The sequence below is a fragment of the Anastrepha ludens genome, chromosome 3 (assembly GCF_028408465.1).
Source record: "Anastrepha ludens isolate Willacy chromosome 3, idAnaLude1.1, whole genome shotgun sequence".
Taxonomy (NCBI): domain Eukaryota; kingdom Metazoa; phylum Arthropoda; class Insecta; order Diptera; family Tephritidae; genus Anastrepha; species Anastrepha ludens.
The window spans coordinates 10,545,103-10,572,932 of record NC_071499.1 but is presented as its reverse complement, the minus strand read 5'-3'; the positions used below and the strand labels follow the sequence as shown (position 1 = coordinate 10,572,932).

At 38.4% G+C, this 27,830-nt stretch overlaps 3 protein-coding genes across 4 annotated transcripts in view; 2 read left to right on the top strand and 1 right to left on the bottom strand.

Moving 5' to 3' along the window:
- The first annotated feature begins 5,690 nt into the window (after positions 1-5,690).
- On the top strand, positions 5,691-7,015 carry LOC128856259 (transcription factor Adf-1-like). The gene is made up of 3 exons (XM_054091554.1): positions 5,691-6,074; positions 6,140-6,296; positions 6,362-7,015. Exons 1-3 carry the CDS (start codon positions 5,936-5,938, stop codon positions 6,903-6,905), a joined length of 840 nt encoding a protein of 279 aa, XP_053947529.1. The 5' UTR covers positions 5,691-5,935; the 3' UTR covers positions 6,906-7,015.
- Positions 7,016-11,104: 4,089 nt separating this feature from the next.
- On the top strand, positions 11,105-12,344 carry LOC128856258 (transcription factor Adf-1-like). 2 transcript variants are annotated; one of them, XM_054091553.1, is made up of 4 exons: positions 11,105-11,142; positions 11,331-11,471; positions 11,537-11,693; positions 11,760-12,344. In XM_054091553.1, the coding sequence occupies exons 2-4, from the start codon at positions 11,339-11,341 to the stop codon at positions 12,202-12,204; spliced, it is 735 nt and encodes a 244-aa protein (XP_053947528.1). In that variant the 5' UTR covers positions 11,105-11,142; positions 11,331-11,338; the 3' UTR covers positions 12,205-12,344. The 2 variants fall into 2 exon arrangements, with proteins under 2 accessions (XP_053947528.1, XP_053947527.1); XM_054091552.1 differs by having other exon boundaries at positions 11,120-11,203.
- Positions 12,345-20,608: 8,264 nt separating this feature from the next.
- The window catches only part of LOC128857012 (cytoplasmic dynein 1 light intermediate chain 1), a 32,811-nt gene continuing 25,589 nt past the window's right edge, over positions 20,609-27,830 (bottom strand). Inside the window, exons 2-6 of the mRNA XM_054092521.1 lie at positions 24,950-25,140; positions 24,473-24,873; positions 24,187-24,416; positions 22,235-22,346; positions 20,609-22,171 (exon numbers count right to left, since the gene is read on the bottom strand). Of these exons, the coding sequence (XP_053948496.1) occupies positions 21,722-22,171; positions 22,235-22,346; positions 24,187-24,416; positions 24,473-24,873; positions 24,950-25,140 (1,384 nt within the window). The 3' untranslated portion in view covers positions 20,609-21,721. The remainder of the gene's footprint in view (positions 22,172-22,234; positions 22,347-24,186; positions 24,417-24,472; positions 24,874-24,949; positions 25,141-27,830) is intronic.

Sequence of the window (27,830 nt, the reverse complement as noted above, 5' to 3'; positions counted from 1 at the left end):
AAGCGAGAAAGGTCGGTGAGGTAGTTGTTCACTTTGGAACACAGGCCATCGATGTCATTGCCCGACGCCATTATCGTGCAGTCGTCAGCGTATGAGATCAGGGAAACTCCCGCTGGTGGTTGGGGGAGCTTCGAGATGTAGAAGTTAAAAAGCAAGGGTGAAAGGACACCACCCTGCGGTACGCCTTGCTTAATCTTCCTCTGCTTTGACATTTGATCTCGAAAAATCACTGACGAGTGCCGACCGCTCAGGTAGTTCGCGGACCACCTCTTCAGCCCTGGCGGGAGTGTCGACTGATAAATATCATCTAGTAGCGTGGAATGGCTGACTGTATCGAAAGCCTTCTTTAGGTCCAACGCTACTAGGACAGTCCTCTCGCAGGGGCGGTTTTGGTTAAGCCCGCGATTTATCTGGGCGTTTATGGCGGTGAGTGCCGTGGTGGTGCTGTGCACTCGTCGGAATCCGTGCTGATGTGGGGCTGGGGCCAGGTGGGTCGTGAAGAGTGGGAGTAGGAGGGCTTCAAGTGTCTTCACTACTGGGGAAAGGAGAGTTATCGGCCGATAAGACTCCCATTGGTTGGCGGGTTTCCCAGGTTTCAATAGTGGGACCACTCTCCCTGCTTTCCACTTGTCAGGGATGATGAGAGTGGCCAGAGACAAATTGAAGACCCTTGTGAGGTATCCTACTCCCAGGGGTCCCAGATGCTTCAGCATCAGCGCGTTAAGTCCGTCAGGGCCAATGGCTTTCGAAGATTTCGACTTGTTGATGGCCCCCTGAACCTCATCACCGGAGAAAGTAAGTGGCGCACTGTCGTTCGTCAGTTTGTGCAGCCTTCTGGTAACACGACGTTTGGTTCTGTCGCCCGGAGGATGCAGTGTAAACAGCCGGCTAAAATAGCTCGCGCATCTCTTCGGGTCCGACGAAGTACAACCGTTGAAGGTGATAGCCACCTTGTCGTTGTATTTCGTCGGGTTCGACAAGGACCTAACGGTGGACCAGAGCTTACTCACTCCGGAGGTGAGGTTACAAGTCTTCAGGTGCTCAACCCATTTAGTCCGCTTGTGTTGATTTACCAGTTGCCGGATCTCCAAATTGAGATCCCTTATGCGGGGATCCCCGGGATCGGCCTGGCGTAGGTGGTCACGCTCGTTTGCTAAACTGGCTGCTTCTGCTGGGAAGTGGGGACGGATGTCCTTATAACATCCAGCTGGGATGAAGCGAGCCGCAGCAGCTGTGAGCACCTTGCGGAATGCGCGTTCGCCGACGCGCACATCAGTGGGGATGGGAAGAGCGGCGAAGGTGTCCTCGGTGAATTCCGTGAAGCCGGCCCAATTAGCTTTTATAAAGTTAAAATAGGACCGGTGATTCGCGGAAACGAAATCGGCAGGTCTCTCGATCGAGACGATAATGGGCAAGTGGTCTGATGCAAGCGATAGCATAGGTCGCCACGTTATGCTATTTATCAGACCCGCGCTAGCTATTGTTAGGTCAGGCGAGCTGCTACAATTGCCCACTACCCTGGTGGGGGCGTCGTCGTTCACTGTGCTGAATGTCGAGTCGTCTATCTGCTCTGCCAATTGCTGTCCCCTACGATCATTTGGCAGGCTTGAATGCCAAAGATCGTGATGCGCATTGAAGTCACCTACAACCAATCGGTTTTCACCTCTGATGAGCGCACCTATATCAGGGTGATATCCTGCCGGGCAGCAGGTGACAGGGGGTATGTATATATTAAAAATTTCGAGCTCGGAATCGCCTGACCGGACAGCTATGCCTTGACATTCTAAGGTGCTGTCCCTGGGGTCGATTCCTTCATCGATAAGACGATACTGCACAGTGTGGTGGACTATAAACGCTAGGCCACCACCGTTGTCTCGCTCGCGATCGTGTCTGTGCACGTTATAGCCATCCCTGGTGATCAGAGATGACCTAGCGTGCAACTTTGTTTCTTGGACCGCAGCTATCTTGATACTGTGCCGGTTCATAAAGTCGACTATCTCGTCGACCTTACTCGTAAGTCCGTTGCAGTTAAACTGGAGAAGCTTGAAGCTTCTCGGTGAGGTCAGTGTAATCCGGGGGGTGAGGGACGCGTGGGGTTGTCTACGTTGGACCTGCTGTGCAATCCACTGTGGTTGTTGCGGCCTGATGGTGGTGGGCGGCCGCTCCTCCGGGGGAGGTAGTGGGTGCAGAGCTCTGCAGCAGGGGGCAACGTAGGCAGTTGTCCACTCACGGGTGGTGCGCAGGCCGGAACATCTCCGAAAATGGCACCAGCCATTGCAGGAATTGCACTGGACTGATACCAGATTCCGAGGTATTACGGTCTGACACACGGAACAGACTGTACGGGGGACCAGGAGCTGCTGGTTTGTCCCCGCACTGGGGTTGGAGCAGGAAGGGATAGGAGGGGTTAAAGGGAAGTTGTGTTGCTCCGATAGGCTCCTCACCGTGGAGGTGTGGGTTGTGGTGGCGGTTGGTAGTGCCGGCCTATCAGGGGGTGTAGTAGCCGTGGAGGCATCAGACGCCTGTTGGCGGGAGCAACACGTGGCCACATACCGTGTGGACCACTCCCTGTGCGACTTAAGGCCTGAGCAGGTCTTAAGGTGGCTCCACCCGTTGCACTTATTGCACCTAACCGAGGTGGAGTTCGGGTGGAGCCGTTGGTGGCAGACGCAGCAGTAGAATACCTCTGGCCCAGGGTTGGATTCGACACCAGCCCTGAGGAGAAGTATTTGGAGCAGGTTAGCTGCGGGAGTTTGCTCCTGTGACGTAAGGGGTGGGGTGATATACGATACACTAGACAGGGCTAGTGTACTGGGGCGGCAGCCCTTGGTCGGGAATAAAAACCCGAGTCATTCCGGTAACGTAGAACCGGCTGCCATGGGAATGCCTACTTCGTATAGTATTGCTGGCTCACACTTGCAAATCCGTTGAAGAAATTAAAGAACTGTGCATTATTTTTAATTCATAGTTGAATTCTACTACCAAATTGCTAATAACATCAACCACTCTCCAAACAGTGTATTGTGCTTTAACTAGATCGGGGTTAGAGTATACCACTGTTATCTGGAGAACAACGTACCAAATAGGTCTGTCTGATCGTCTTTCTACGTTTTGCGCTCCGATCCACAAACTTTTCAGAACCTGTGCCATAGCACCGCCCTCGATGTTTATTGATCGACTTAAAACCACTTGATAGCAGACGATCTATGGGAACTATGGACAACCCTTCTGAGTAAAATTCAAATAAGAATCTTCGACAGTAAGAAATTTTTAAAATTGGATTGTCCAGAACCAATTATGGCATGAATACTACGATTTCAATTCGTCTGATGCTGATTTTACTTGGCCGATGTCATTTTGGTGATTCTACGGTGCCGCTGGAGTGACAGGCCTTGGTCGGATATATAGTAAATCCGGGTCGTTCCGCTAACGTAGAACCGACTGTCAGGGGAACGAAGGAATGAACTGATTTGGGGACATAATAAGGAATATGGCAGCGGTTTATTTAGAAAAGCGGTCGGCAAAAATTGAGATTGTTTTGGTTATGTACGAAAAAATCAACACAACCAACACCAAAGCTACTTCGTTACCGTCTGAACAAATATAGCTTGGAATAGTGCAAAAACTGTGTGAAATGAGCTGGCACTATTGCGCTTTTAAGTTCCCTAGACGTAGCAGCCACAGTTACCTCACAATTAGGCCTCGGATGCAAAAACCCTTTCATAACCTCTAATTCTTGCTTCATACTTTTAACGGTGTGTAGCTATACTCTTTTGCTTCATCAATAAGTGAACGTTTCAAGAGAGTTTTTGTAGCAACAAAATCATTCCCCATACATGTAGGGAAAGTGCTGCTGGAGTGCTAGCCGTATAGTCTGGGAATCTGACGTTGTGAGCCTGTGGTGTGTTAACTCATTTATACCAAATCCCAACAACAGACTAGCACATATGAGCGCTTTGTTATTTAGTAATTAGTGAAATTTCCAACGCTAAATTAAATTTAGATTAATGGTATAAGAAGTACGCAGTGTCCTTGAAGTGCGCCCATTTTGTGCTCGCACAATCAGCCACTCTTTTACGTCGATTCTGTTGTATTAATTTTTCAATTTTGGCTTAATTGAATATTAATAAGTTTACATAGGAGTAGATGATCCCCATTTTCCAGCTTAACTCTCAAATCTGTAATTGAAGCAGAAGATCACTCATATGCGATTTCTCTCCCGTTAGTTAGTAATTTTGAGATAATATCAGATTATTTCGATTACTTCTCTTCGTCCAACAAAAAATTGAATCGAAATTTATTTATATTGCTTATTTTTCAACTGTTTATTACTAGCCCTTTTTTGTTTCGCTCCCATTCCTTTATCAGCAAAATAATAATTTACGCGTAAAAGCATCAAAAATACCAGACTATCGTCCTTGGCCGAATATAAATCCGGGTCGTCCGGTTACGTAGAACCGACTGTTTGGCGATCTGCCCACCTCTTTACTGAAAAAGTGGTCCACTGCCTTTAATTGGGGAAAATACAACTGTGATGGCATACTATCGATGTTATTTAGTTAAGCTTAATAAGAAAAAATTAATACCAAAATTATTTCTAAAATATCAATCAGATATATATATGGGCATTACTCTAGACGATTATAGGTGCCGCACCATAGCGTCGTAGCCATATGAATCTATTGAATTTTGGTTTTCCATTAGGATAAAAATAATAATTAATATTTGGATACAAATTTGAATATACGCAATAAACGACGAAAAATTAACTGACTTAGTGGGGGGAAAAAATAACTCACAACGGACCTATTTCGTGGTCTAAGTGGCATCGCTGTCTCTATGTGCGATGCGGCTGCCAAACTTAACCTAATGGAAAATTATTAGTACAGTCCAATCGTGATAGTCCGACACATACGGGACCGACACGTTGTCGGATTATCAAATATTCCGGACTACCGAAGGTTCTATTTAGTGACACGAAAAGACAGAAAAAAATCACATCAACACCGTCAGAAATCGCGAGAGAACTGGCGTCGTTCAAATTTAATGACAAATACGTTGTGACCGGGAAACAAAACACAATCCCCCTCTGCTGCTCTGCTACGACTGATCAAAATAAAATAATGTCAATTGCATCCATAGACGTTATGAGGTTGTCGGATTACCGAACGTGTCGGATTAAGAAATGTCGGACTATCACGATTGTACTGTATTTTTACGACAAAATGCAAATGTCGTCATAAATTCTATTTCAATATCAGCTGTTTATGGTTACGGCATAACTAATCGACACAGGTAGTAATATTGTGGCTATGGTTATGGTTATAGCTACAGTGTTATGGCTACGGCACCACTAATTGCAGCTTGACATTGATCTGGCAATGTAAACGGGTGGATAACTGAACGCGATTTTTAAGAGGAATAATGGGGGTATTCATAGAAACATTCAACGAAATGCAAGCAAACCAACCATAAATTTTTTGTTTTCTTATAAATAATAAGATCTTATAAATTTTTCAAATTTACATGAAAAATTAAATTACTTGAAAAATCAAATTTAATTGAAAAATTTATAAGATCTTATTATTTCTGGTGGATTTATTTGAACTTCGTTTTTTTTCCATTCTCAATAAGTGCAGACTGGCAACCTTGTCTAGTAGAAAGTTATCAGGTAAAAAAATTCAGCTGGCCGCAGATTTCTATGTTTACGGTGGCGTTACTTTGGTGAGTTTTCGTTAAAGTGGCATTTTCATAAGATTTTTGTGTCAACAAGTTTATGTAGTCACTAACTGCACCATAACTAAGACTTAATTCAAAGGATTATTTTTTTAAGTGTTTTCAATTTCAACGATTTATTGCTACACTTTGTTTCACGTTTGCTTCGCGTTACTTCATTTGACTGATTTTGTTTTTAAGTAAATATACATAAATATTTATGAACATGGATGATACGGCGCTTATACGAATGGTGAAAAGTAATGAACACCTGTACAATAAATATAATAAATATTATAAATCTGTTGAAAAGAAAAAGGCCACTTGGCAACGGATAGCTCGTGAGCTTGGGATTAATGGTAATGCCTGCGATGAAAATATAACTCCAATGGATTCTTAGTGATTTTACACTTTTCAATTTTAGAAACGATTTGTATACGCCGTTGGACATGTATGCGTGAACGATACTCGAAGGAAAGCCGCCGTTTGACTGCTCTTGTCAATAATGGAATGACAACATCACACATATGGCCACTATTCGAGGAAATGGAGTTTTTAAAACCATTTGTAATCCCGCGAAAGTAATGCTGTATATTTTCTTTATTATCACTCAATTATTTTAGTAATTGTTTGCTTTCTTTTTTAGTCGGTCTTTTATGGGAAACTCGTCCTTTTCAGTGAAAGTTAAAGAACAGCCTGATTCGTTTATTACAGATCAAGAGGATGTTACGGAATATGAACAAATTACGGAGCCATTTCAGTTCAAAGATTCAGCATCACATGCGTCTGAGCAAGAGACTGAGCGCGAAGAAATGGATGCATTCCTGCCAACAGACACATTATCATCATCTACACCGCATCCTAAAAGACCGAACTCGGCTCAAATAGACGAGCCAAAGGTTTTCCATATATCTGCGACAAAGTCGATAAATCAACATACAAGTAATAGAAACCATGACCAACCGCAACACCATGAATGTGCAGTTGAAAAGAAACTAAATACTGCTTTAAAAATGTTTGAGGAAGTATGTAATGGAACAAAAGCACGCCACCGAAATCCTGCAGTGCATGGTTTCGGTGAAATGATTGTCGAAACAATTTGTGGGATGAGCGAACGAAAGCAGACAATAGCCATGCAAAAGGTAACCGAATTGGTGATGAACTTAAAAATGGAGCCGGAAAGCATGTAGAGAAAAAGTTATTGGAGATTGTTTTATTTTTTTATTTAATTTAATTATGTATATATAAGTTTATAATATTAAATGATGGAGTCTAGTAAAAATATAATACATTGTATGTACATATCTGTGGCAATATTCTGAAAAAGCTTAAGTCAAAAGTGTGTTAAGGTCATATTCTAATGCGCCTTTTTACAATCCGAATCTGTTTTCAAGTGCTTCGTTTTTCGAAAAAGTTATCACTAAATGACTTTGATTAAATTGTATCGTTTTGCAGAATATCTTAGAACAGCTACTTACAGTTCTTTGCTAAATTTTCGTTTGACGATAACGACATTTTAAGTTTGTTTTCGTGCGAATGTTGCAGAAAAATATGCGCTGCTAGAATAACATACGAGGAACAGCAATGAATACGCATGCAGTATTGGGCACAAGGCTCCTATCGTTCTCCCCGACAGTTGGTTCTGCGTTACCGGAACGTCCCGGATTTACTATATATCCGGCCAAGTACTGTCACCCCAGCAGAACTCCCGTACTTGTATGGGGAATGTTTTTGCTGCTACAACAACAACAACGACAAGGCTCTTATAACTTACGTAATGTTTAGGTTACTGGCTCAATTGAAATTTAAAATGCCGCCAACTTACCTGAATGGAATATGGCAAAATTTTAGCTTTCGAAAAAAGGTCATTTTGGAAAATAAGCCGTATAATAGATCGAAGTATTGATTCGTGTTAAATTACAAACAAAAAGTATAAAATTACTGAGCATACAAATTTTAAACACCCGTGAAGTGCGAGAAGTTATTCACATGGCGCGAAACACTACAAAAAGCCTAAGTTATATGAAGGTTGAATGTGACATCTACGTTAAGCTTAATTTTAAGGGGTTATATACAGTTAGAATTTTCAAAAAATCGTTTTTTTTCAATTTTTTTTTTTTCTTAATGTAAATATACATATGTATTTAAGAATACACGCAAAAAATTTAATATCGTTCCGGTGAGTATTTTCGAGGTTACACGAAAATTTGAAAAGGCGTTTCAGAGTGCTTGAAAGTACAAGGCCGGTGCTTTTCAAACTTAAAACGCGTTTTTCTCAAAATGGTGTTTTCAAAGTCGGTGACCAACTTTATTCGAAAACGGCTAAACCCATTAGTCTCAAATTTTAATACGAGCTTCTTGAATATATTTTTTAGTTATTAATCAAAGATTTTTTCTCATCGATAAATATTATTTTTTTAACAATTTAAGGCCCAAGTTTTAGTCAAAAATCTATTTCTTTTTTGAGAAACCGCCATTTTGTCAAAAAAATTTATTTTGCTTAATCCTTCGATTAATTACTAGATTTAACATTATTTTAACGAAATCTGTTTGGTATTTTAATTTCAGAAGATCCAGTTCAGAGATATAGTGGTCACCGCAAAACGTCTTTTTTCAGAGGAGCACCCGGAGATCAGCTGTAGCTCCTTTCCAAATAAATATTTTTACTAATACTTAGTTGTTGTTGTTGTAGCAGTAAGTCTTTAAAGTCAGTTAAAAGATAACATATTATGTGTACACATTTTTAGATCAATAAATTTAAAAGTTTTCTCAGAAAAAATTCCGGAAAATTCGCTTTTATTTTGGCCTTCTAACTGTATATAACTCCTTAAGGCGTTCGCGAAGTTTTAAGTTATTTAAAATGAAGCCACCTCCATAACTTACGGCTGACCAAAAAATGAGACGGAAAACCTTAGCTCGTTGTAATATGGATTGTTTTGGAATCTGATAGCTTAAAATATATAAAACAGTTTTTAAAAAATGTATAAGTTTTCCAAATGTTACCAATTTTTTTTAGTTATATTTTCTGATGAAAAGAAATTTAACTTGGATGGGCCAGATGGATTTATTAAGTATTGGAGGGATTTGCGTTTAGAGCAAAGATATTTTTCAAAAAGTCATTTTGGCGGTGGATATCTGTTGGTGTCAATATCTACTTCACATCAATACGTACGAATTCCGAAAAGTGCATAAGCTTACTTTCGTATAAATTGTTGCCATTTCTTAATGTGCATTCGGGCGAAAATCGTGCTTTTCAGCCTGTTATCCATCTCATCACACTTTCAGTTGGTTGGCTGAAAAATTTATCTGCTTTTTTGAGTGGCAATCAATTTCTCCAGATCTCAATATAATAAAGGAAATAAGCAGTACTCTACAAAGGAAGAGTTAAAAGATGCCAATCTTTATTCGTGGGATTCCTTTAGCACGCAACTAGCGCAAAAGTTGTAGGATTCTAGGCCAAACAGGATCTTTGAAGTTTTTGAAAATAATAGCAGAGCAATTAAAAAATATTTTAAAAGAACCTCCAAAATGCGTTTGTAATTTTGTAACAGTCAAGGCGCATTCATTAAAGGTGGTGGCACTAGACCAACAACAATATTTTGTACGTTTAATTGTCAAAGCAAAGTATTGGCAAAGTAGAAAACAAAGAATGGATTCGCCTTGTTTCATTCTGAGCTGACAGCCACATGGGCACGGCGAAAGAAAAAAAAAACTTATCAGCTTGTAAAATTTATATTTCACTACTCTCTTCAAATGATGTTTTTATTGCTTGTACATAATATAGGAGAAGGCGCCTTTTGAAATCCGCTGCTTTATTTTTCACGGTTTTGACAAACCGGCTGACGTCAGCACCGCTGGCAAACAAGCGAAAGGAAGAGAAGTTACATACTTATGAATATTCATGTACATATGTGATTTTTAAATTAAACGAACTCATAAAACTGAAGTTGCGCGTTTTAAATTGTGTAAATACGAATTATGCGTTTTTATGCCGATGACGCTGTTTATTCGTGGTAAGACAGTATGAGTGCGTGTATAATTACTTGTGTATGGCTGTTTGCATTACGCTCGTTTACTTTTCTTCTTTTTCTTGTCTGTTTACTTGTAGCACTAACGTCACAGCAGATTTGGGAAGTTCAATCTTGTATTCTATCATATTTGACTTATATCAGCATAAGTAGTCAATGTTGTTATTGTAACAGCATACGCATTCCCCATACATATATACTGGGAATATTGCTGAAGTGACAGTCCTTGACCAAATATAGATCCGGGTCGTTCCAATTACGTAGAACTGACTGTCGTGGGAACGATAATTAGTCACTCTTTGGTGTCATTTTTGTTGTAATGGTTTTTTTCTGTTCGCTTACTTTCATAATAACGCTGCCTTTTATATGTTTGCAGGTATACCCGCTTTTGCATATACATATATACCTTTAAGTTATCTTTTTATGGGGCAAATCAGCGAAATTCAAAAAATAAATATTTTTTAAATGGAAATTTGTCACAAATATATTTTGTTTATTTCAATAAGTTCAAACTGGCAACCTTGCCTAGAAGATAGCAAGGTGATTTCGTGAGGGCAGTTGATTTGTTTATTTTTTTGCGTTTTAGTATTTTCTTTGTTAAAGTGCCCTGCATCTTTGTTGTTGCCTTGTTTGTTTGTTTCCTTTTAGATTGAAGATTGCCTAGAAGATAGCAGGTGACTTCGGGAGGGCAGTTGATTTGTTTAAGTTTTTGCGTTTTGGCATTTTCTGTGTTAAAGTGCCCTGCATCTTTGTTGTTGCCTTTTTGTTTGTTGCCTTTCAGATTGAAATGTTCACATTTAAAATACCAAATTGCAAAAACAAAATATGTACATATAAATGCTTTTGTTGCTTCACCGAAGTCACCTTATATGAAATCGCTTTGGATGGGAGTAATTAGTGAACCCTTGTATTCCACAAGGTTGCGCCTTCCGAATTCGCCGTGTTTGTCAAGCTCCATGTGTCAACATACAAAAGGAAGGGGTACTACTCGTTTGTGAAGAGTAGGCGAAAGCAATGAAAACAACCAAACGCAAGAAATTATACGCACATTCACATGCTTTCTACCCACGGCGTCGTCCGCATAAAAACGCTAACGAACTGCATTTGGGGGCTTTATATTATTTTGCGCTTTCATAATTTAACACACCCTACGTTTTCATTAGTTTGTTTAGTTTAAATCTCACTAATAACAATACTACCAAGGCATTCACTGAATTTTCACAAACATTTAATATCTCCTGCTTTTCTTTGTTTTGCGTTGGAAAGCGAACTAACGTCAGACTAGACATAATCCCGAAAAATATAGTAACTGTTTTGGCAAGACGCCACCTATGGTACTCAATTCGCCTTGCATTAAATTGATTCGCCTCGAGTCACAGATTTCTACGTTTACGGCAAGGTGAGTTTACGGACCGCGTCAGCGTTTGTTTTATTTAAGCAACATTTTCTTAAGGAGTTCTGTAAGTCTATATGGTTACTAACTGCACCATAACTAAGTCTAAACTCAAACTATAATATTGTAAACATTTGAAATTTCACTATGTACTTCATTTTAAATAAGTATAAATATTTATAAACATGGACCAGAGAACGCCATGGGTGATGCAGCACTTATAAGACTGGTGAAGCCAAACGAACATCTCTACAACAAATATGATAAGGATTATAAAAATGTTGCAAAGAAAAACGCCACTTGGCAACGGATAGCTCGTGAGCTTGGAACTAATGGTAATGCCAGCGAAGATGATACGAATGCTATGGTTGCTTAGTGATTTTACACTTCTCTATTTTAGAAGCGGAATGCATTCGACGTTGGACAAGACTACGTGAACGATATCCAAAGGAAGGACGGCGTATTATTGCACTTGCTGTGAACGGAATAACACCATCGAATCCGTGGTCACTATATAAGGAACTGGAGTTTTTAAGACCGCACATAATCGCGCGCAAGTAGTGAAGAATATTCAGTTTAGCTCCTAATTCATTTGACAATATATATATCTTTTTTTTTTTTAGAAAATATGACTTCGATAGTCCCTCGCTTAAGAGTGAACAACAGCAAATACAAGTCAATAACGAACCGTTAACTGCAGATCATGAAGATGATATGGAATATGAGTGTGTTACGGATCCATTCCAATTTAAATTTGCCGAATCTCATGTGACGGAGCAGGAATCGGAGCAAGAAGCTACTGATACATCATCACCCGCATCTTATCGTAAGAGGCGGCACTCAAATGAAATAGACCATTTGTCTGCTTCGAGCTCTATATGTGAAGAAAGAAACAGCAGAAAACGTGCAAAAACAGACCCACATAATCCTGCAGTTCTTGGTTTTGGAAAAATGATTGTCGAAACTATTTGCGGTATGAGTGAACGAAAGCAGGCAATTGCAATGCTAAAAGTAACCGAATTGGTAATGAAATTAAAAATGGAACCTGAAACGACGGATAGTTCTTAAATATTGCACTTGTTTTTTTTTCATATTAGAGTAAATTTAAGTTTATAGTAATAGATGATGGTCGTAGCTGTAAAGAGCTACACAAATGCATATGTATGTGTGTGATTATATTAAAATAAAATTAAAAAGAAACCTTGGCAGCCAGTATGCTAATTTAGTTAGGGTTATATTGTATATATCCCCTATAAATAATAATAAAACTAAAACTATGGTAGAGTAAACATCATACATCTATACTAATATTATAAAGAGGAAAACTTTGTTTGTTTGTTGTAGATAAAGGGTAATAAAGTTTATTGGCCCATCCTTGGACAAAAATGATAGAATACAAGATGGCGGCGTCCCAAGTGCCGTGAAATCGAAAAGGGGAATAAACAAACAAAAAGAAGAGGAAGGGTAAGTGAAAGTGAGTGCAGAGCTAAGAATATACAATAAATCGGGCGCACACAAGGGTGATAGATTTCTTTTCACCCTGGGTCTCACATATGTACATCTGCACGTGCATCCATTTGCACACAAAGGATAGTTTATTTCCTTACTAACGACATTCAGTTGTTAAATTCATCGAAAATAAAGAACATTTAAAAGTACGTTCATACCAATAAATCCACCAAATTAATCTACCCGTTCACATATGGCAGATTATCTGCAAAATTGACAATCACCTGTCAATACTACTTTGAGAGGTTTTTCTTCATAGAAATTATTTCGGTTTGTTTAATTATTATCAACGATATGAATCAAATACAAGGAGAAGGAATGGCTAATTTAATTGCTCAATTGGTTGCTAATAATAAACAGTTGGACGAACTCCGTAAACGACGTTTACTGAGGTTTCAAAAAATTATGGCAGCTATACGCATTGGAAATTCGGTCGTCATTCGTCAGTGATTTTTCGTGACCATACATCTAAACAGAGGAAGATTAAGCAAGGTGTACCGCAGGGTGGTGTCCTTTCACCCTCGCTGTTCAATTTCTACATCTCGAAACTCCCCCAGCCACCAGAGGGAGTCTCTCCGGTCACATACGCTGACGACTGCACGATAATGGCGTCGGGCAATGACAATGATGACCTGTGCTCTAAAGTGAACTACTACCTCACCGACCTTTCTCGCTTTTTCCCTGCGAGGAATCTCTAACTTTCCCCCATTAAGCTGCAACTCAAGGTAAAAGTCGATGACACACCAATTCCGACGGTAAACAGTCCCAAAATTTTAGGTGTAACATTTGACAGTTTGATCTCCTTCTCTGCGCACGCAACCGCTATTGCAACTAAAGTACAGAATCGCAACAAGGTCCTCAAGTCGCTTTCCGGCAGCACTTGGGGCAAAGGCAAGGAAATGTTGCTGTCGACTTTAAAGGCAATAGGTCGGCCGGTTCTAAACTATGCTGCGCCTGTCTGGTCGCCTGGAACTAGTGACACACAGTGAATAAAGCTTCAGACATGCCAAAACACTGCCATTCGGACAGCAACGGGTTGCCTCCTGATGTCCCCAATACAGCACCTTCACAACGAGGCTAGTATGCTATGCAATAAAGGAGCACAACAAACCGCTCAGCAAGCAGTTCCTTCTAGGGTGCTACCGCAGACACCTGCTTGAGCCGGAGCCGCCTCCCAGGCACGTCAGGAGACACCTACTACACTACGCCGACGAGATCCAGGACAAAACAAACAGATACCTATTGGATCGGACCAGATCGGCCGCCAGCAGTGTGTACTAGTCATGTGCATAAACCAAGCTTAGACATATGGCAAACAAACTGCTTCGACACATTAGTGATTTTGTTTTTGTATCATACACTCTTGGTTTTGTGAAAATGTCTGATTTTGTGCTGAATAATCCTCATTTGCGGGAAGTGTTGATTTTTCCTTTGCAAAAAATATAAATTTTCCGATGGGATGATTAATCTTGAATCAAATCCGAGAGATGTGCTGGGCATATTTGACATAGCGTTTGTCATATCTACTGATGATAGCATTTTTGGTCCCGTCCATAATAGATTGGCACGCTTGTTGTGAAGTTGAATAGTTGCAAAATTGATTTTTGTTCTGAGTTTTTATATGATTTGTAAATATGGATTGAATTTTAACCCTACACTAATTTTTATTTTTTTTTTGTAATAAAAATTAATAGCTTTTGCTTTATAAGTTTTCTCATCTCACATGTTTGAAACTTCTCAGGCGTTGATGGACGAGCGAGAATGGAGTGTAAAAGTTCAAGGCCATGCAACGTTTTGGGCATTTTCGTTCCGCGAGAGAGAAAAAATATATAACTTAGAGGAAAAAGAGAGAGAGAGTTATACCTTATATATATCTTAGATAACTTTGCGCTATTTTTCCTGAGTTTTTCCTTGTGGTTGCTAATTTCTAGTGAGAAATAACACTGCCTACTTTTTGGCGCTTGTTTGTTGGTGTAAACTTGTAGGAAATATATTTTTGGCGTTATATTTTCTTGGTGCCTACTGTTTGGGGCGTTTTTTGGTCCTAATTTATTGATGTGGTTTTTTGGTGCCTACTTTTTGGCGCTTATTTCCGTTTCCTGGCTAGTGCTTGTGCGTACTATAAAGTGCTATCGGATTTATTGGTATTGCCTTGCGGTAATTTGTGCCGTTGCTGCGGTCCTCGAACCGCTGCGTTTGGCGGGTGATAAACGCTCGGAGTAGTGCGCGTTGTTGCCACGGTTTGTGTCCGGCGTTTACCTGCACCGGTCGACCCTTCTCCGTTTTTTGTAAATTTTGTTTATTTGTATTCTCTACAAATGTTGTGAATTTATTAATATATATTCTTTCTCTCTCTCTCTCTCTCTCTCATTCTCTCCCGGGACTTTCCCTCTTTCTTTGTCTGCCCGCACTTTTTTTTATTTTTGTTATAAAAATTAATAGCTTTTGTTTTAATATAGATTTCTTTACTATTTCGTTTGCCAATTTTTTCGGGAAAATATTTAAAGTTTCCTCATCTCACACGTTTTTTTTAAGTTTACAAATTTACCATATGTCGCATACATTTTTTTATACGATTTCTTTGTATGCATCTAAGGAACGTATCTACCGTGTAAATACAGAGTTGGGTGTATATAGTACCGTGTTTTCGGAAGGCGCCACCTACTTCGCGCATATTCTCTGCAACGTGCAACAAACTATCTCGTAGTTTCGCTGCTGCAATTGGCAAAATTCAAAATAAAGTAAACAACATATTATTTCGTTTTGTTTTTGTATTTTTTTTTTCTCTTTAATTGTCTGCATATACTTTTATTTTCAAATGATTAGTAATTATTATTATTTTAATTTAATGTTGTTGTTGTTTGTAGTAGCATTTTTGCATTATTTGCATGATTTCTTTAAGAACAAATAATCACTATTGTGTTTTACTATTATTTTTTTACTTTTTTTCATTGTAAAGAAAATTTTGTGTTTAGCAGGAGTTTGAAGAGTTTTCTTAGGGACTTGAATTTTTTAGTTCACACTTAGTTATAAAATTGAATATAAATACACAATTAGGGAGATTTTAGACCGAACTCGTAGTCGTCGCTATTCGAAATAGCTCAATTTTATTAAGCATTGGGTTCTTGCAGAGCAGTTTTTGCTTTTTGCTAAGCAGTTTTTCCTTTTTGCTAGTATATTAGCAAAAACAAAATGCACAATAAAAGTTCGCAAATGCAAATGACGACACAGGTTCAGTCGTAAAATGCCCTAAATTTTAGTACTGTCCTCCAATATTCCTACATACATTAATATACTGCTCCCGGATTTCACTTTTATGCTACCTATGAACGAACGTTAGACTGATCTTTACGTGCTTTGCTTTTACTTTATACAATACAGAGGTCTAAGCTTGAGATTGCGATTTTTCCTCGAAGAAAAATGGAACAAGCTACCGCACCACACTTTTAAATGGTGCGCATGTCGTTTGTATATAAATACTCGTAATTACTTAAATATCTTAAAGTTTTGCAAATGAAAATAAATTAAAATTTAGCGATAATTAGACTTATTTTGATTACAGAAAATAAAAATATGTAATAAAAAAGGATGACAGCAGTGTTTGTTGTTATTTTCGTATCCTTAAGTATTTTTTGTTTCGTTTAAAAATGTTCAGTTCAAAAAGTTTTACATAATTACATACATATAAGCTATTTTAGTTTTATGTGAATATTTTTTTGTAGTTTATTAAAAATAAATCAGTGAAAAATACTAACATTTCACTTGAATTTTATTGATTTTCATTCAATAACTTTTACTTATAAGCAACAAAAATACAACAACACTCGGAGAAACATATTGAAGCTGTGTGTAAAATTCTGCAAGCCACAAAAGATGCCAAATTCACTTCCATTTTTGCTAAGTCTAAATATGTATGTATGTGTGTGTATCATTTTATTGTTTTTGCATTTACATATAGAATATTTATGCGCTTATTTAGCTCTAATCAATAATATCTTAGCGTTTTTGCATTGAATTTTGTAGAACTCATTACGAGATTTCGCTGCTAAACACATTTGCCGATGAAACCAAAGTAATTTGAGTCGAATATTTGTTTTTGTTTTGCAGTTAAGTGACTGCTTGCTAACTGAGCTATGCAATAGCACAAATCCCACGCGAATACAGAATTTGCAGCAAGTTTTATCAAATTTAATTTGATTTGCAAGGTGAATTAGTTTAGTTGACAATTTAATTTATAAAAGTGAAAGTTTTGAAAGTTAAAACTTTCGGCAGGATTCAAATTATTATAATCACTCGTGTGCTTTTTACGAGCACAAAACGCTAGTAGTTTCTTTTAAGGCGCGAATCAAGAAGAAACCAAGAAGAAGTTGAAAAACAACCAAACGTTAGAACGAAAACCGATAGTCTTTGGCCGGATATATAGTAAATCTGGGTCGTTCTGGTAACGTAGAATCGACTGACGGGGAACTCCAGCAGCACTCCCCGTACATGTATGGGGAATGTTTTTGTAGCTACAATACAACAACAACAACAAACCCGTTATAAAAAAAGAAGGGCATTATTTTCAAATATAGAATTCCTTTTCAGGTTTGGTGATTTGGAAAGAAAAAAAAAGAAAAAAAAAAACAAAAAAAAAAAAAAAACAAAAAAGAAAGAAAATTCAATACACCAAAAATTAATGCTTTTTTTGGAATAAAAAGCTCTGTTAAATTAAAAATAAAAAAAAAATAAAATATATTTTTCTGAATTCTTATAGAAATTAAAATAAAATTTGTTGTTGTTGAAGTCTGCTATATCGCGTTGTATTTCAAAATAAAAAACAAAAATGTTACAATTACCGATTCAAAAATTATCTTAGAAGTACAAAATTTCTCGGTTTTCACGTTTGAATGATGGAGTTTCTTGGATATTTTTTGAGAGATGCTCATCACACTAATTGAATCGATTTCGTTAACGAGTAAAAGCAACTTTATAAAATAATTGTGACGCGAAATAAGTTCAGATCGCTAACGTTAAAATGAAATAAATTAACGAAAAATCGCAAATTTTTCCGTCATCAAGTTAACGAAGCACCCGGGTCTGGCCAGACTTTCTCCGCTTTGGACGTGAATTTAACATATTTCTAATATAGCTAACGACTTACGCTTCCAGTTAGCTCCCTAAAATTTAATTTTCTACCGATTTATGCATATAACCTTTTAAAAAGGACACTGGAACAGTACGAAAACAGGCCAGACCCGGGCGCCCAACCAAAGGCTTTAAAAAAGGCGCTCAACGGAGGGTTAGTTCTTATGTATTCACAAATCTGCTGATGCACTAATTTCAACATTTTAATGTAAACGATTTGTGAAACAACCAAGACGCACGCCACAAAGAGGAGGTGGAGGGGGAGAAGCTCGGCGAACAGAAGTATACGCGGCAATTATTTACTTTTTTAATTTTAATGTAAACGATTGGATTGCGTTTTTGAATAGCGCTTTAGGATAACCTTTCAAGCTCTTCAAACTTTTTTTATTTTTACCTTTTAAAGCCGGTTAAACCAATCTTTAGGTCTCCTATAACCTGTTCGAATCGCGTATCTCCGTATATCACTCCAAATTTTCTATGCTACTTTTGCTATTTTCGCGCGCGCATAAAGTTTTCATTCGACATTTCGACTTTTAGTAGATTTAAATTTTTTTAATAGATTTTTGGATTTTACGGTTTATTTTTAGATGATATCTTCGACACTAGATACATAGCACTGGCAACACACAATGGTCCCTAGGGGTGTAAGTGAGATCTTTTTACAGATCAGCCAGCACTATCTCACCTAACCTTCGATTTTACAGAAATATAGGCGCCTCAGTTGCGCTCGTTTTTCATGAGCATAAAAAAACAGCTCGTGTTTAAAAACTCTTCCCGCTCTGTTTCTCTGTTTACAACTTCAAATGCACAATTATGAGTGCATGTAGACCCCGTCTGCTAAGCAGTTCGCTATTGTTTTAAGTAAGAAAATGGTATATATGTACATACACACATATTGAGCTGGTATATTATTTGGTAGCTCAGAAGCATCTTTATAGTTCCTGTTTTCTTGTTTTTTTTTATTTTGTTATCATAACAACTTTCAACTCGTAGACACAATGCGCATGCAAGATATCCAAGGGTATAAAATCTTTTCGAAAATTGTAAGATCCACCTTTATATAGGTATACATATATATATAATTGGCGCGTTACCCTTTTTGGGTGTTTGGCCGAGTCCTCCTCCTAATTGTGGTGTGCGTCTTGATGTTGTTCCACAAATGGAGGGACCTACAGTTTCAAGCCGACTCCGAACGGCTGATATTTTTATGAGGAGCTTTTTCATGGCAGAAATACACTCGGATGTTTGCCATTGCCTGCCGAGGGGCGACCGCTATTAGAAAAATGTTTTTCTTAATTTTGGTGTTTTCACCGAGATTCGAACCGACGTGCTTTCTGTGAATTCCGAATGGTAGTCACGCACCAACCCATTCGGCTACGGCGGCCGCCTTTATGAATTATGAAATCCAATCCAAGCATGTTCTATAATAAATTTTTTGGCTGCAAATTTCATACTCAATGGGGAATTTGGCTTTCCTAAGCTTCATTTAGCACTGCAGTCTGTAGTTAATAGGACTATGAATAAGTTCGTGCGGTTTTTTTCGAAATTTGAAACTTTATTGACGTAAAATGGTTACAAATTTAATATTCAAAATATTGTCCATCGCTTACTACTACTTTTTCCCATCTTTCTGGCAATTCACGGATTCCCTTTGTGAAAAATTCGGTCGGTTTTGCCGCAATCCACGAATCGATCCATTTTTTGACTTCATCGTAATTACGGAAGTGCTGGTCAGCCAGGCCATGTTGCATCGATCGGAAGAGATAGTAATCGGATGGCGCAAGGTCTGGACTATACGGCGGGTGGGGTAGGACATCCCATTTGAGCGTTTCTAAGTATGTTTTGACCACTTGTGCAACATGTGGCCGAGCATTGTCATGTTGCAAAATAACTTTGTCGTGTCTATCGGCGTATTGCGGCCGTTTTTCTCGCAGTGCTCGGCTCAAACGCATCAATTGTCGTCGGTAGACATCCCCCGTAATCGTTTCATTCGGTTTCAGTAGCTCATAATACACAACACCCAGCTGGTCCCACCAGATACACAGCATAACCTTCAGGCCATGAATATTCTGCGCCGACGTCGATGTTGAAGCATGGCCAGGGTATCCATACGTTGCCCGACGTTTTGGATTGTCGTAATGGACCCACTTTTCATCGCCAGTCACAATTCGATGCAAAAAACCCTTTCTTTTGTGCCGTTGAAGCAGTTGTTCGCATGCCATAAAACGGCGTTCAACGTCTCTTGGCTTCAATTCATACGGCACCCAATGGCCTACCTTTCGGATCATTCCCATGGCTTTTAAACGTTTGGAAATGGTTGATTGATCAACTCCCAAAGTTTTTGCAACCTCTTCTTGCGTTTGAGCCGGATCTTGATCGAGCAATTCCTCCAATTCGGTATCCATGAACTTTGGCGGCGCACCCTCGCGTTCTTCGTCTTCCAAGCCAAAATCACCACTTTTAAAGCGTGCAAACCACTTCTGGCACGTTCGCTCAGATAGAGCATGCTCACCATAAACTTCCACCAAGATACGATGACTTTCGGCTGCTTTTTTCTTCATATTAAAATAATGAAGAAGAATTCCCCGCAAAAACACATTATTTGGCACGAAATTCGACATTTTCAAGTGTGGTAAAAATATTGTTGTTTACGCTTCAAATAAAAAACTTATACTGACGTTTGTGCCTTACGACAGTAGCTCTCCAATGAATGTTTGGAAATGTGGATCGATGGAATAATAATCAAGTTACGCCATCTGTTGTAAAACCGCACGAACTTATAAATAGACCTATTAACTTTCCTGCCATCCACATACTTTTCATCGATTGCAATCACTTTACGCATTCATAGCTACTTTATTTTCTTCTTTTAGAATTTCCACATTTTACAAATAGCTATACTTTGTTTTTTTTTTTTGTTTTTGCTTATTTATGCACAGTTTAGAATTGAAATTATCGTGTTTTAAGTTAAATTTAATGTATAAAATTATAGTATACTTTAAGCTTTGAGCAAAAAATTATAAAAATTAGCATATAAAAATAAAGAATGGCAATTTGCCAATATTGCCTTGCCAAGCTCTTATTTGTAGTTTCGCTAAAGCAAAATCGTTTACTTGGAACACAAAGAACGTCTCTAAAATTGCTTAAAAACACATGCATACGCCGACTAAATCGCTTTAACGAGCTGGCTAAATTTTATGTGTATTTTGTGTGCAGCATTAAAACACAATATTCCTCTACCTTGTGCTGACACAAAACAAATTTTACTATTTTATCTTCCCTTTGCTGCTTCTTTGCTTTCCTTCAATAATTAATAATTTATTTTATTTTTCATTTACAGCAACTTCAGCGCTTATTATAAACAATTGCATTTATTGAATTATTTAAAAGGTATTTAAAATAATTGCTATAAATCTGCAGCATGTTAGGAAGCAATAAAAGTAACTAAAGTAGGCGTCACACATGTTTGAACTTAAAGCAAGACGACAATGGAAATACATATGTTTTTTTCTTTCTTATTTTGTTTTCTTTTGTTGTTGTGTTAAGTTTATATACGTTTGCCTTTTTGCTTGCATTATACATTTTTTTGTTTGCTTTGAAATTTGCAAATATATCATTTTTTAACCATCCAGATGAGAGTTTCTCAATAGCTGAGGGATGTGATCCTTTAATGAATCCGTTAATTTTTCGTTCGTATATGGAGTGTTAAGGGGCGCTAGGGCTAGTATGTATAAATATACTCCCTTTGGGATTACTTTTCATTACACTCGGTTATTACCGCTTACATACACATAAGTTTCACTCATTTCATTTCACTTATATTTATCTTGTTTTTGTTGCTCATTCTTCATGCCTTCGATTGTTGTTAAAAAGCGCACTGTGGTGTTGTTCTTGTTCTTGTGTCTCTTCTTCGCTAGTCTTTAATACAAATTCGCCAACTTCGCTTTGTTTAACATTCGCTTTGTGAATAATCCATTTCTTTTTTCGCACTCCTCGTTAGACGATCCAGTTCGGCTGCTGCATCAGAGCGCATCGCTAACTTATCGATGGTACCATCGGTGCCATTGGTGCGTGGTGTACTGCTCGCGTTGGGCGTATTGGTCGGGGTGGCAGGTGTGGCGGGTGAACCGGATTTTTTGTGCAATAGCGAATTGAAGAAGTTGGCGAGCACACCTTCGTTGCCCGGTGTAGCTGGTGTTGGCTTCACATTTACCTTGATAGGTGAACCCTGACCGCCGGTGCCGGGTGTGCGTGGTTGCATGCTCTTGTTGGCGCTGCCTTGCGAACGCAATGGTGAATCGCCACGCATTTGACCGCCTTGTTTGAGTATCTCTTGCTGCCGCGATAAGAATGTCTGTTCGTCCTCTGTTTGCACTTCGATTTCACGATTTGCCACCGTCTATGATTATTGGATTGACGTTTCGATTATAATTAGATTTGAAATTCAAATGCAAACACTTACTTTTCTAGATTGTGGCGGCGAGATGATGTCTGTGTAGTAGTCCTCGGCCTTACACGATTGCATATTCTCGTACAAAATACTTATTTTCTTCAAGCTATCCCAACCGGCAGGACTGTTTTGTAAAGTAAATAGAAGTAAATTAATGGAATACAAAAAGTTTCTAAATAAAAGTGTGTGTGGACTTTTGCCAAAACAACTTAAGTCGATTTAACCCTCCATTGGACATATTTTTTAAAAACCATCAGTTAAGCACACGAGTCTGACCTTTTTTTGCGCTGTTTGGATCCTTTTTAAAAGGTTATATCCATATATCGCTAGAAAATTTAAATTTAGAGAGCTAACTGGAAGCTCAAGCCGTTAGCTATAATAGAAATCTGTTAAATTCATGTCCAAAGTCAAAAAAGTCTGTTGTTGTTGTTGTAGCAGTAGTGTAATCACCGGTCGTCTTCGTCTAGCTCATCTAACGGTAGGCCCAAGAAACTTGTTGTTTCGACAGATTGGGTCCAAAGTCGATAAAGTCTGACCAGTCGCGGCTGCCCAATGGACAGTTAACTTCAAGCACATCACTGCTAATGCAATATTTAACCCGTTGCCGTGCCATTTAGCTCGGCGAAACTCGGGCCCAAGTGTTACGCGTCAACGCGTGGTAAACAGATCAGACTGATGCGCGAGAAAATGTAACAGCAATTATGAGACTCGTGACTAATTCTGGTAGTGTATAGATACAGGGTGGGTCATATAGCGTTTGCTTTTTGAACCACCTATTTTTTTGAGAATGGTAACACAAATGGCATGTCAAATGTGTTCATAATTTACTTAAAGGTTTGACATTTACGAAATGGGACGCTATACGCTTGAACAAAATTGGGAAATATTGAAAACCTATTTCCAAAGTGGTGAGTCTCCTTCTTCTTCCGCGGTTACAGTAAATGGCGAGCGTTACCGTGACATGCTCAACGAGTTTTTGTTTCCAAAAATTGAAGAGGATGACATGGACGACATTTGTTTTCAACAGGACGGTGCAACTTGTCACACTGCCAAAGCTACACTCGAACTTTTGGGTGCCGTTTTTGAATTCCGAATAATCAGCCGAAATTCCGATATCAATTGGCCGCCTCGGAACTGTGATTTAAGCCCGTTGGACTATATTTTGTGGGGAGCCGTTAAGGACAAATGCTATGCGAACCATCCAGAGACGGTTGATGTTTTAAAACATGAAATCGAAGTTGCCATTCATGAAATTGGAGCCCAAACAATAAAAAATGTGTTTAAAAATGGGGTTGATCGAATATCCTACTGTAAAGCCAGTCGTGGCAGTCATTTGAACAATATTATTTTTCATTCATAAAGGACAATGTTCAATCTTCAAAATAAAAAAAAAAGTTTGAAAAAATATTGATCAGTTTTTTTTACAGCCTATTCAAAAAGCAAATTTTACATGGCCTACCCTATAGAAACTAACATTCAATCACGACCCAGGCTCGTGATGTTTATATTTGATCCGACTAACTGTACATAACCTCGGCTCGTGATATTTACGTTTGGCCCGACGATCTATTCACGAGTCTTGCTCGTCATATTCATGTTTGGGCCAAAATTTTCATCACGTGTCAGACTCCTTAAAGCACGGCAAGGGGTTAAACTATTAAGTATTGTTAGTTAGTCTCAACTTAAGAATTCTTATTGACAAGTTTATTTGAGTTTTAAAATTTTTCAATTTAAAATCAGCAGCAAAACCCATTATAATCAGATGAGTTAGATTAGGTTAGGTTAGGTTGAAGCGGTTGTCCTGTGGGACTCACTCAGGCTCATAGCCCATTGTGATGCCGCGTGGGAAGCTTGTCCCTATCTCTCCTAAAACTAGTGTGTGCTTTTCAAAAATTTTAGAATGATGAGTTGCTTTATCAAAAGTCCACAGGTGCGTGTGTACGTGTTTATATATTTATATATACATTAAAACAGCATCCTTCTCGACGAATAGCGCAGGCGTTCGGAATGGTAAGCCGTAAATTCGATGTGTCAAATATTTATATAGGAGATCACAGTTTTTGTCTTCTTTAACGCTTGTGTAAAAAAGTGATGTGCCATGCTGCAAGCAAAAGCGTCGTATCCACTGTTGTATGAAATCAAAGTGTTCATCTCGATAATCGTACTCCTTCTCGAGCGTTGTCATGTAGTCCGTCTGAATGTAAAGCAGAAAGCCTGTCAATTTATAGTTTCTAGTTATCGTGTGCGTACCTTTGTGACCACTACAACAATATCCAAGCCGAGATTTGTGGTTAACGCCCCCTCGGTGAGTGGCAGCAGATCATCGTCATCAATCGAATTATTTCTCATCGTACGTTTCACTGGCGAACCGGGATCCAAATCGTCACCCACTTCACAATAACTCTGCCACGTATTGATCAGCCGTTGTCGGGCTTCTTGTTTCTCTTGTGGCTCCAGCTTCAAGCTCTCAATGTGATTGGACAGCACTTTAATCCAGTGATTTAACTGCTCTAGCCATGCCCATGGCTCCGTCATTGAGACTGTGAGTATGACGAGGGTATGTTCGAAGTTCGTTTCGTTCAAGGCATAACGCAGCAGATTTGTATGACCTGGATCACCATCAAGAATCCAAACACCTAATCGGGTTGTGTCTATGCAACAGAGAATAGGAAAGGCATGTAAGTAAAAGTAATTGAAAAAAAAAAACTAATGTGCATGCACACTCACCATCTCTGTACTCATCTTTCACATCGATGTACGCGTACTCCAGACCTGAGCCCTTTTTCGGATCTTCAACTCCTTGCAGTTTCGCAATGAGAGTCGTTTTGCCGGTGGCATTATCGCCTAATACTAGTACTGATTTGTTTGATGGAAGTTTTGTGCTGCCTTGTTTTTGTACTTCACTCAAAATTGCAGACCTGCAACAAAAGATGACAAAGATAAGCGAAAAGTCAGATACGCCAATAAATATTTAAAGTGACGAATGACAAATTATAAATGATGATTATAGAAAATAATTGGCAGGTAATGGCTGAGGGTTCGTGTGGCCCATTAGCCGATAAGAATAACTGTACAGCTGTTTTTCGCAATTGACCTACAAATGAGCGCACCACCCACCAGATATAGCAGCAGTCACCACTATGCGTCGACGTTGAATCCATTAAGTCGCCCATTATTATTATTATGTATGGATAGAAAAACAAGTGCATATGTGCTTAAAAATGCACTAACACACACATGCATAAGTATGTACGAGCGAGTACGTGTACGTGTGGGTCAGTGCGGATATGGTCAATGAGGCAATTTTGTGCAGCGAACTGTCTAAGTAAGCGGCTAATTTGGAACTAGCATGAGACCGCACAAAAAAAAAGTAAATAAATAGTGGAGTTAAAAAGTGATTGCATAGCTAACAAAGCTGACACAGATCGAACATAGTTGCCGCCTAAATAATTCAGTAATTGTTTTTTTTTTTGTTTTTTGTTTTGAAGCACATTTACCTGCTGGCGAAATTGCAAGGGCTGTATTGACAAATAAATAAAATTCCCAAATCCAATTAGGCTGATGACCAACTCAATTTATTAAGAGCTAAAATTTTCAACTTTACAGGGTGCTCCATTGAAATGCAGTTAAGAAATCTATATTTTCTATTTGAAATAAAATATTTAAAAAAAAAAAAATGTTGGAAAACAAATGAAATCAAATATACAAGTTGAAGCTCAACAAATGTTGGAAAACAAATGAAATAAAATAATAGGACTATCAATAAGTTCGTGCGGTTTTACAACAGATGGCGTAACTTGATTATTATTCCATCGATCCACATTTCCAAACATTCATTGGAGAGCTACTGTCGTAAGGCACAAACGTCAGTATAAGTTTTTTATTTGAAGCGTAAACAACAATATTTTTATCACACTTGAAAATGTCGAATTTCGTGCCAAATAATGTGTTTTTGCGGGGAATTCTTCTTCATTATTTTAATATGAAGAAAAAAGCAGCCGAAAGTCATCGTATCTTGGTGGAAGTTTATGGTGAGCATGCTCTATCTGAGCGAACGTGCCAGAAGTGGTTTGCACGCTTTAAAAGTGGTGATTTTGGCTTGGAAGACGAAGAACGCGAGGGTGCGCCGCCAAAGTTCATGGATACCGAATTGGAGGAATTGCTCGATCAAGATCCGGCTCAAACGCAAGAAGAGGTTGCAAAAACTTTGGGAGTTGATCAATCAACCATTTCCAAACGTTTAAAAGCCATGGGAATGATCCGAAAGGTAGGCCATTGGGTGCCGTATGAATTGAAGCCAAGAGACGTTGAACGCCGTTTTATGGCATGCGAACAACTGCTTCAACGGCACAAAAGAAAGGGTTTTTTGCATCGAATTGTGACTGGCGATGAAAAGTGGGTCCATTACGACAATCCAAAACGTCGGGCAACGTATGGATACCCTGGCCATGCTTCAACATCGACGTCGGCGCAGAATATTCATGGCCTGAAGGTTATGCTGTGTATCTGGTGGGACCAGCTGGGTGTTGTGTATTATGAGCTACTGAAACCGAATGAAACGATTACGGGGGATGTCTACCGACGACAATTGATGCGTTTGAGCCGAGCACTGCGAGAAAAACGGCCGCAATACGCCGATAGACACGACAAAGTTATTTTGCAACATGACAATGCTCGGCCACATGTTGCACAAGTGGTCAAAACATACTTAGAAACGCTCAAATGGGATGTCCTACCCCACCCGCCGTATAGTCCAGACCTTGCGCCATCCGATTACTATCTCTTCCGATCGATGCAACATGGCCTGGCTGACCAGCACTTCCGTAATTACGATGAAGTCAAAAAATGGATCGATTCGTGGATTGCGGCAAAACCGACCGAATTTTTCACAAAGGGAATCCGTGAATTGCCAGAAAGATGGGAAAAAGTAGTAGTAAGCGATGGACAATATTTTGAATATTAAATTTGTAACCATTTTACGTCAATAAAGTTTCAAATTTCGAAAAAAAACCGCACGAACTTATTGATAGTCCTATTATTAAAAAAAAAAAAAAAAAAAAAAAAAAAAAAAAAAAAAAAATGTTGGGAAACAATGAAATAAAATATTTTTGAAAAAAAAAAAAAAAAAAATTTTTTGGAAAACAAATGAAATAAAATATTTACAACAAAAAATGTTGGGAAACAATGAAATAAAATATTTTTGAAAAAAAATGCAATAAAATATTAACAAAAAAAAAAAATGTTGGAAAACAAATGAAATAAAATATTTTTGAAAAAAAAAAAAAAAGTGTTGGAAAACAAATGAAATCAAATATACAAGTTGAAGCCCAACAAATGTTGGGGAAAAAAATGAAATAAAAATTTTGGGAAACAATGAAATAAAATATTTTTGAAAAAAAAAATTTTGGAAAACAAATGAAATAAAATATTTACAAAAAAAATTTTGGGAAACAATCAAATAAAATATTTTTGAAAAAAATTATTGGAAAACAAATGGAATAAAATATTTACAAACAGAAATCTTGGAAAACAAATGAAATCAAATATACAAGATGAAGTCTAAAATAAACAAGACTGGCGTCGTAAAAATGTTTTTGATGGCGCCATA

Coding starts and splice junctions, on each gene's coding strand:
- LOC128856259 (XM_054091554.1), top strand. CDS start 5,936: ATGAACATGGATGATACGGCGCTTATACGAATGGTGAAAAGTAATGAA. Junction 6,075..6,139: donor TCGTGAGCTTGGGATTAATG/GTAATGCCTGCG, acceptor TTTCAATTTTAG/AAACGATTTGTATACGCCGT. Junction 6,297..6,361: donor CCATTTGTAATCCCGCGAAA/GTAATGCTGTAT, acceptor TTTCTTTTTTAG/TCGGTCTTTTATGGGAAACT.
- LOC128856258 (XM_054091553.1), top strand. CDS start 11,339: ATGGGTGATGCAGCACTTATAAGACTGGTGAAGCCAAACGAACATCTC. Junction 11,472..11,536: donor TCGTGAGCTTGGAACTAATG/GTAATGCCAGCG, acceptor TCTCTATTTTAG/AAGCGGAATGCATTCGACGT. Junction 11,694..11,759: donor CCGCACATAATCGCGCGCAA/GTAGTGAAGAAT, acceptor TTTTTTTTTTAG/AAAATATGACTTCGATAGTC.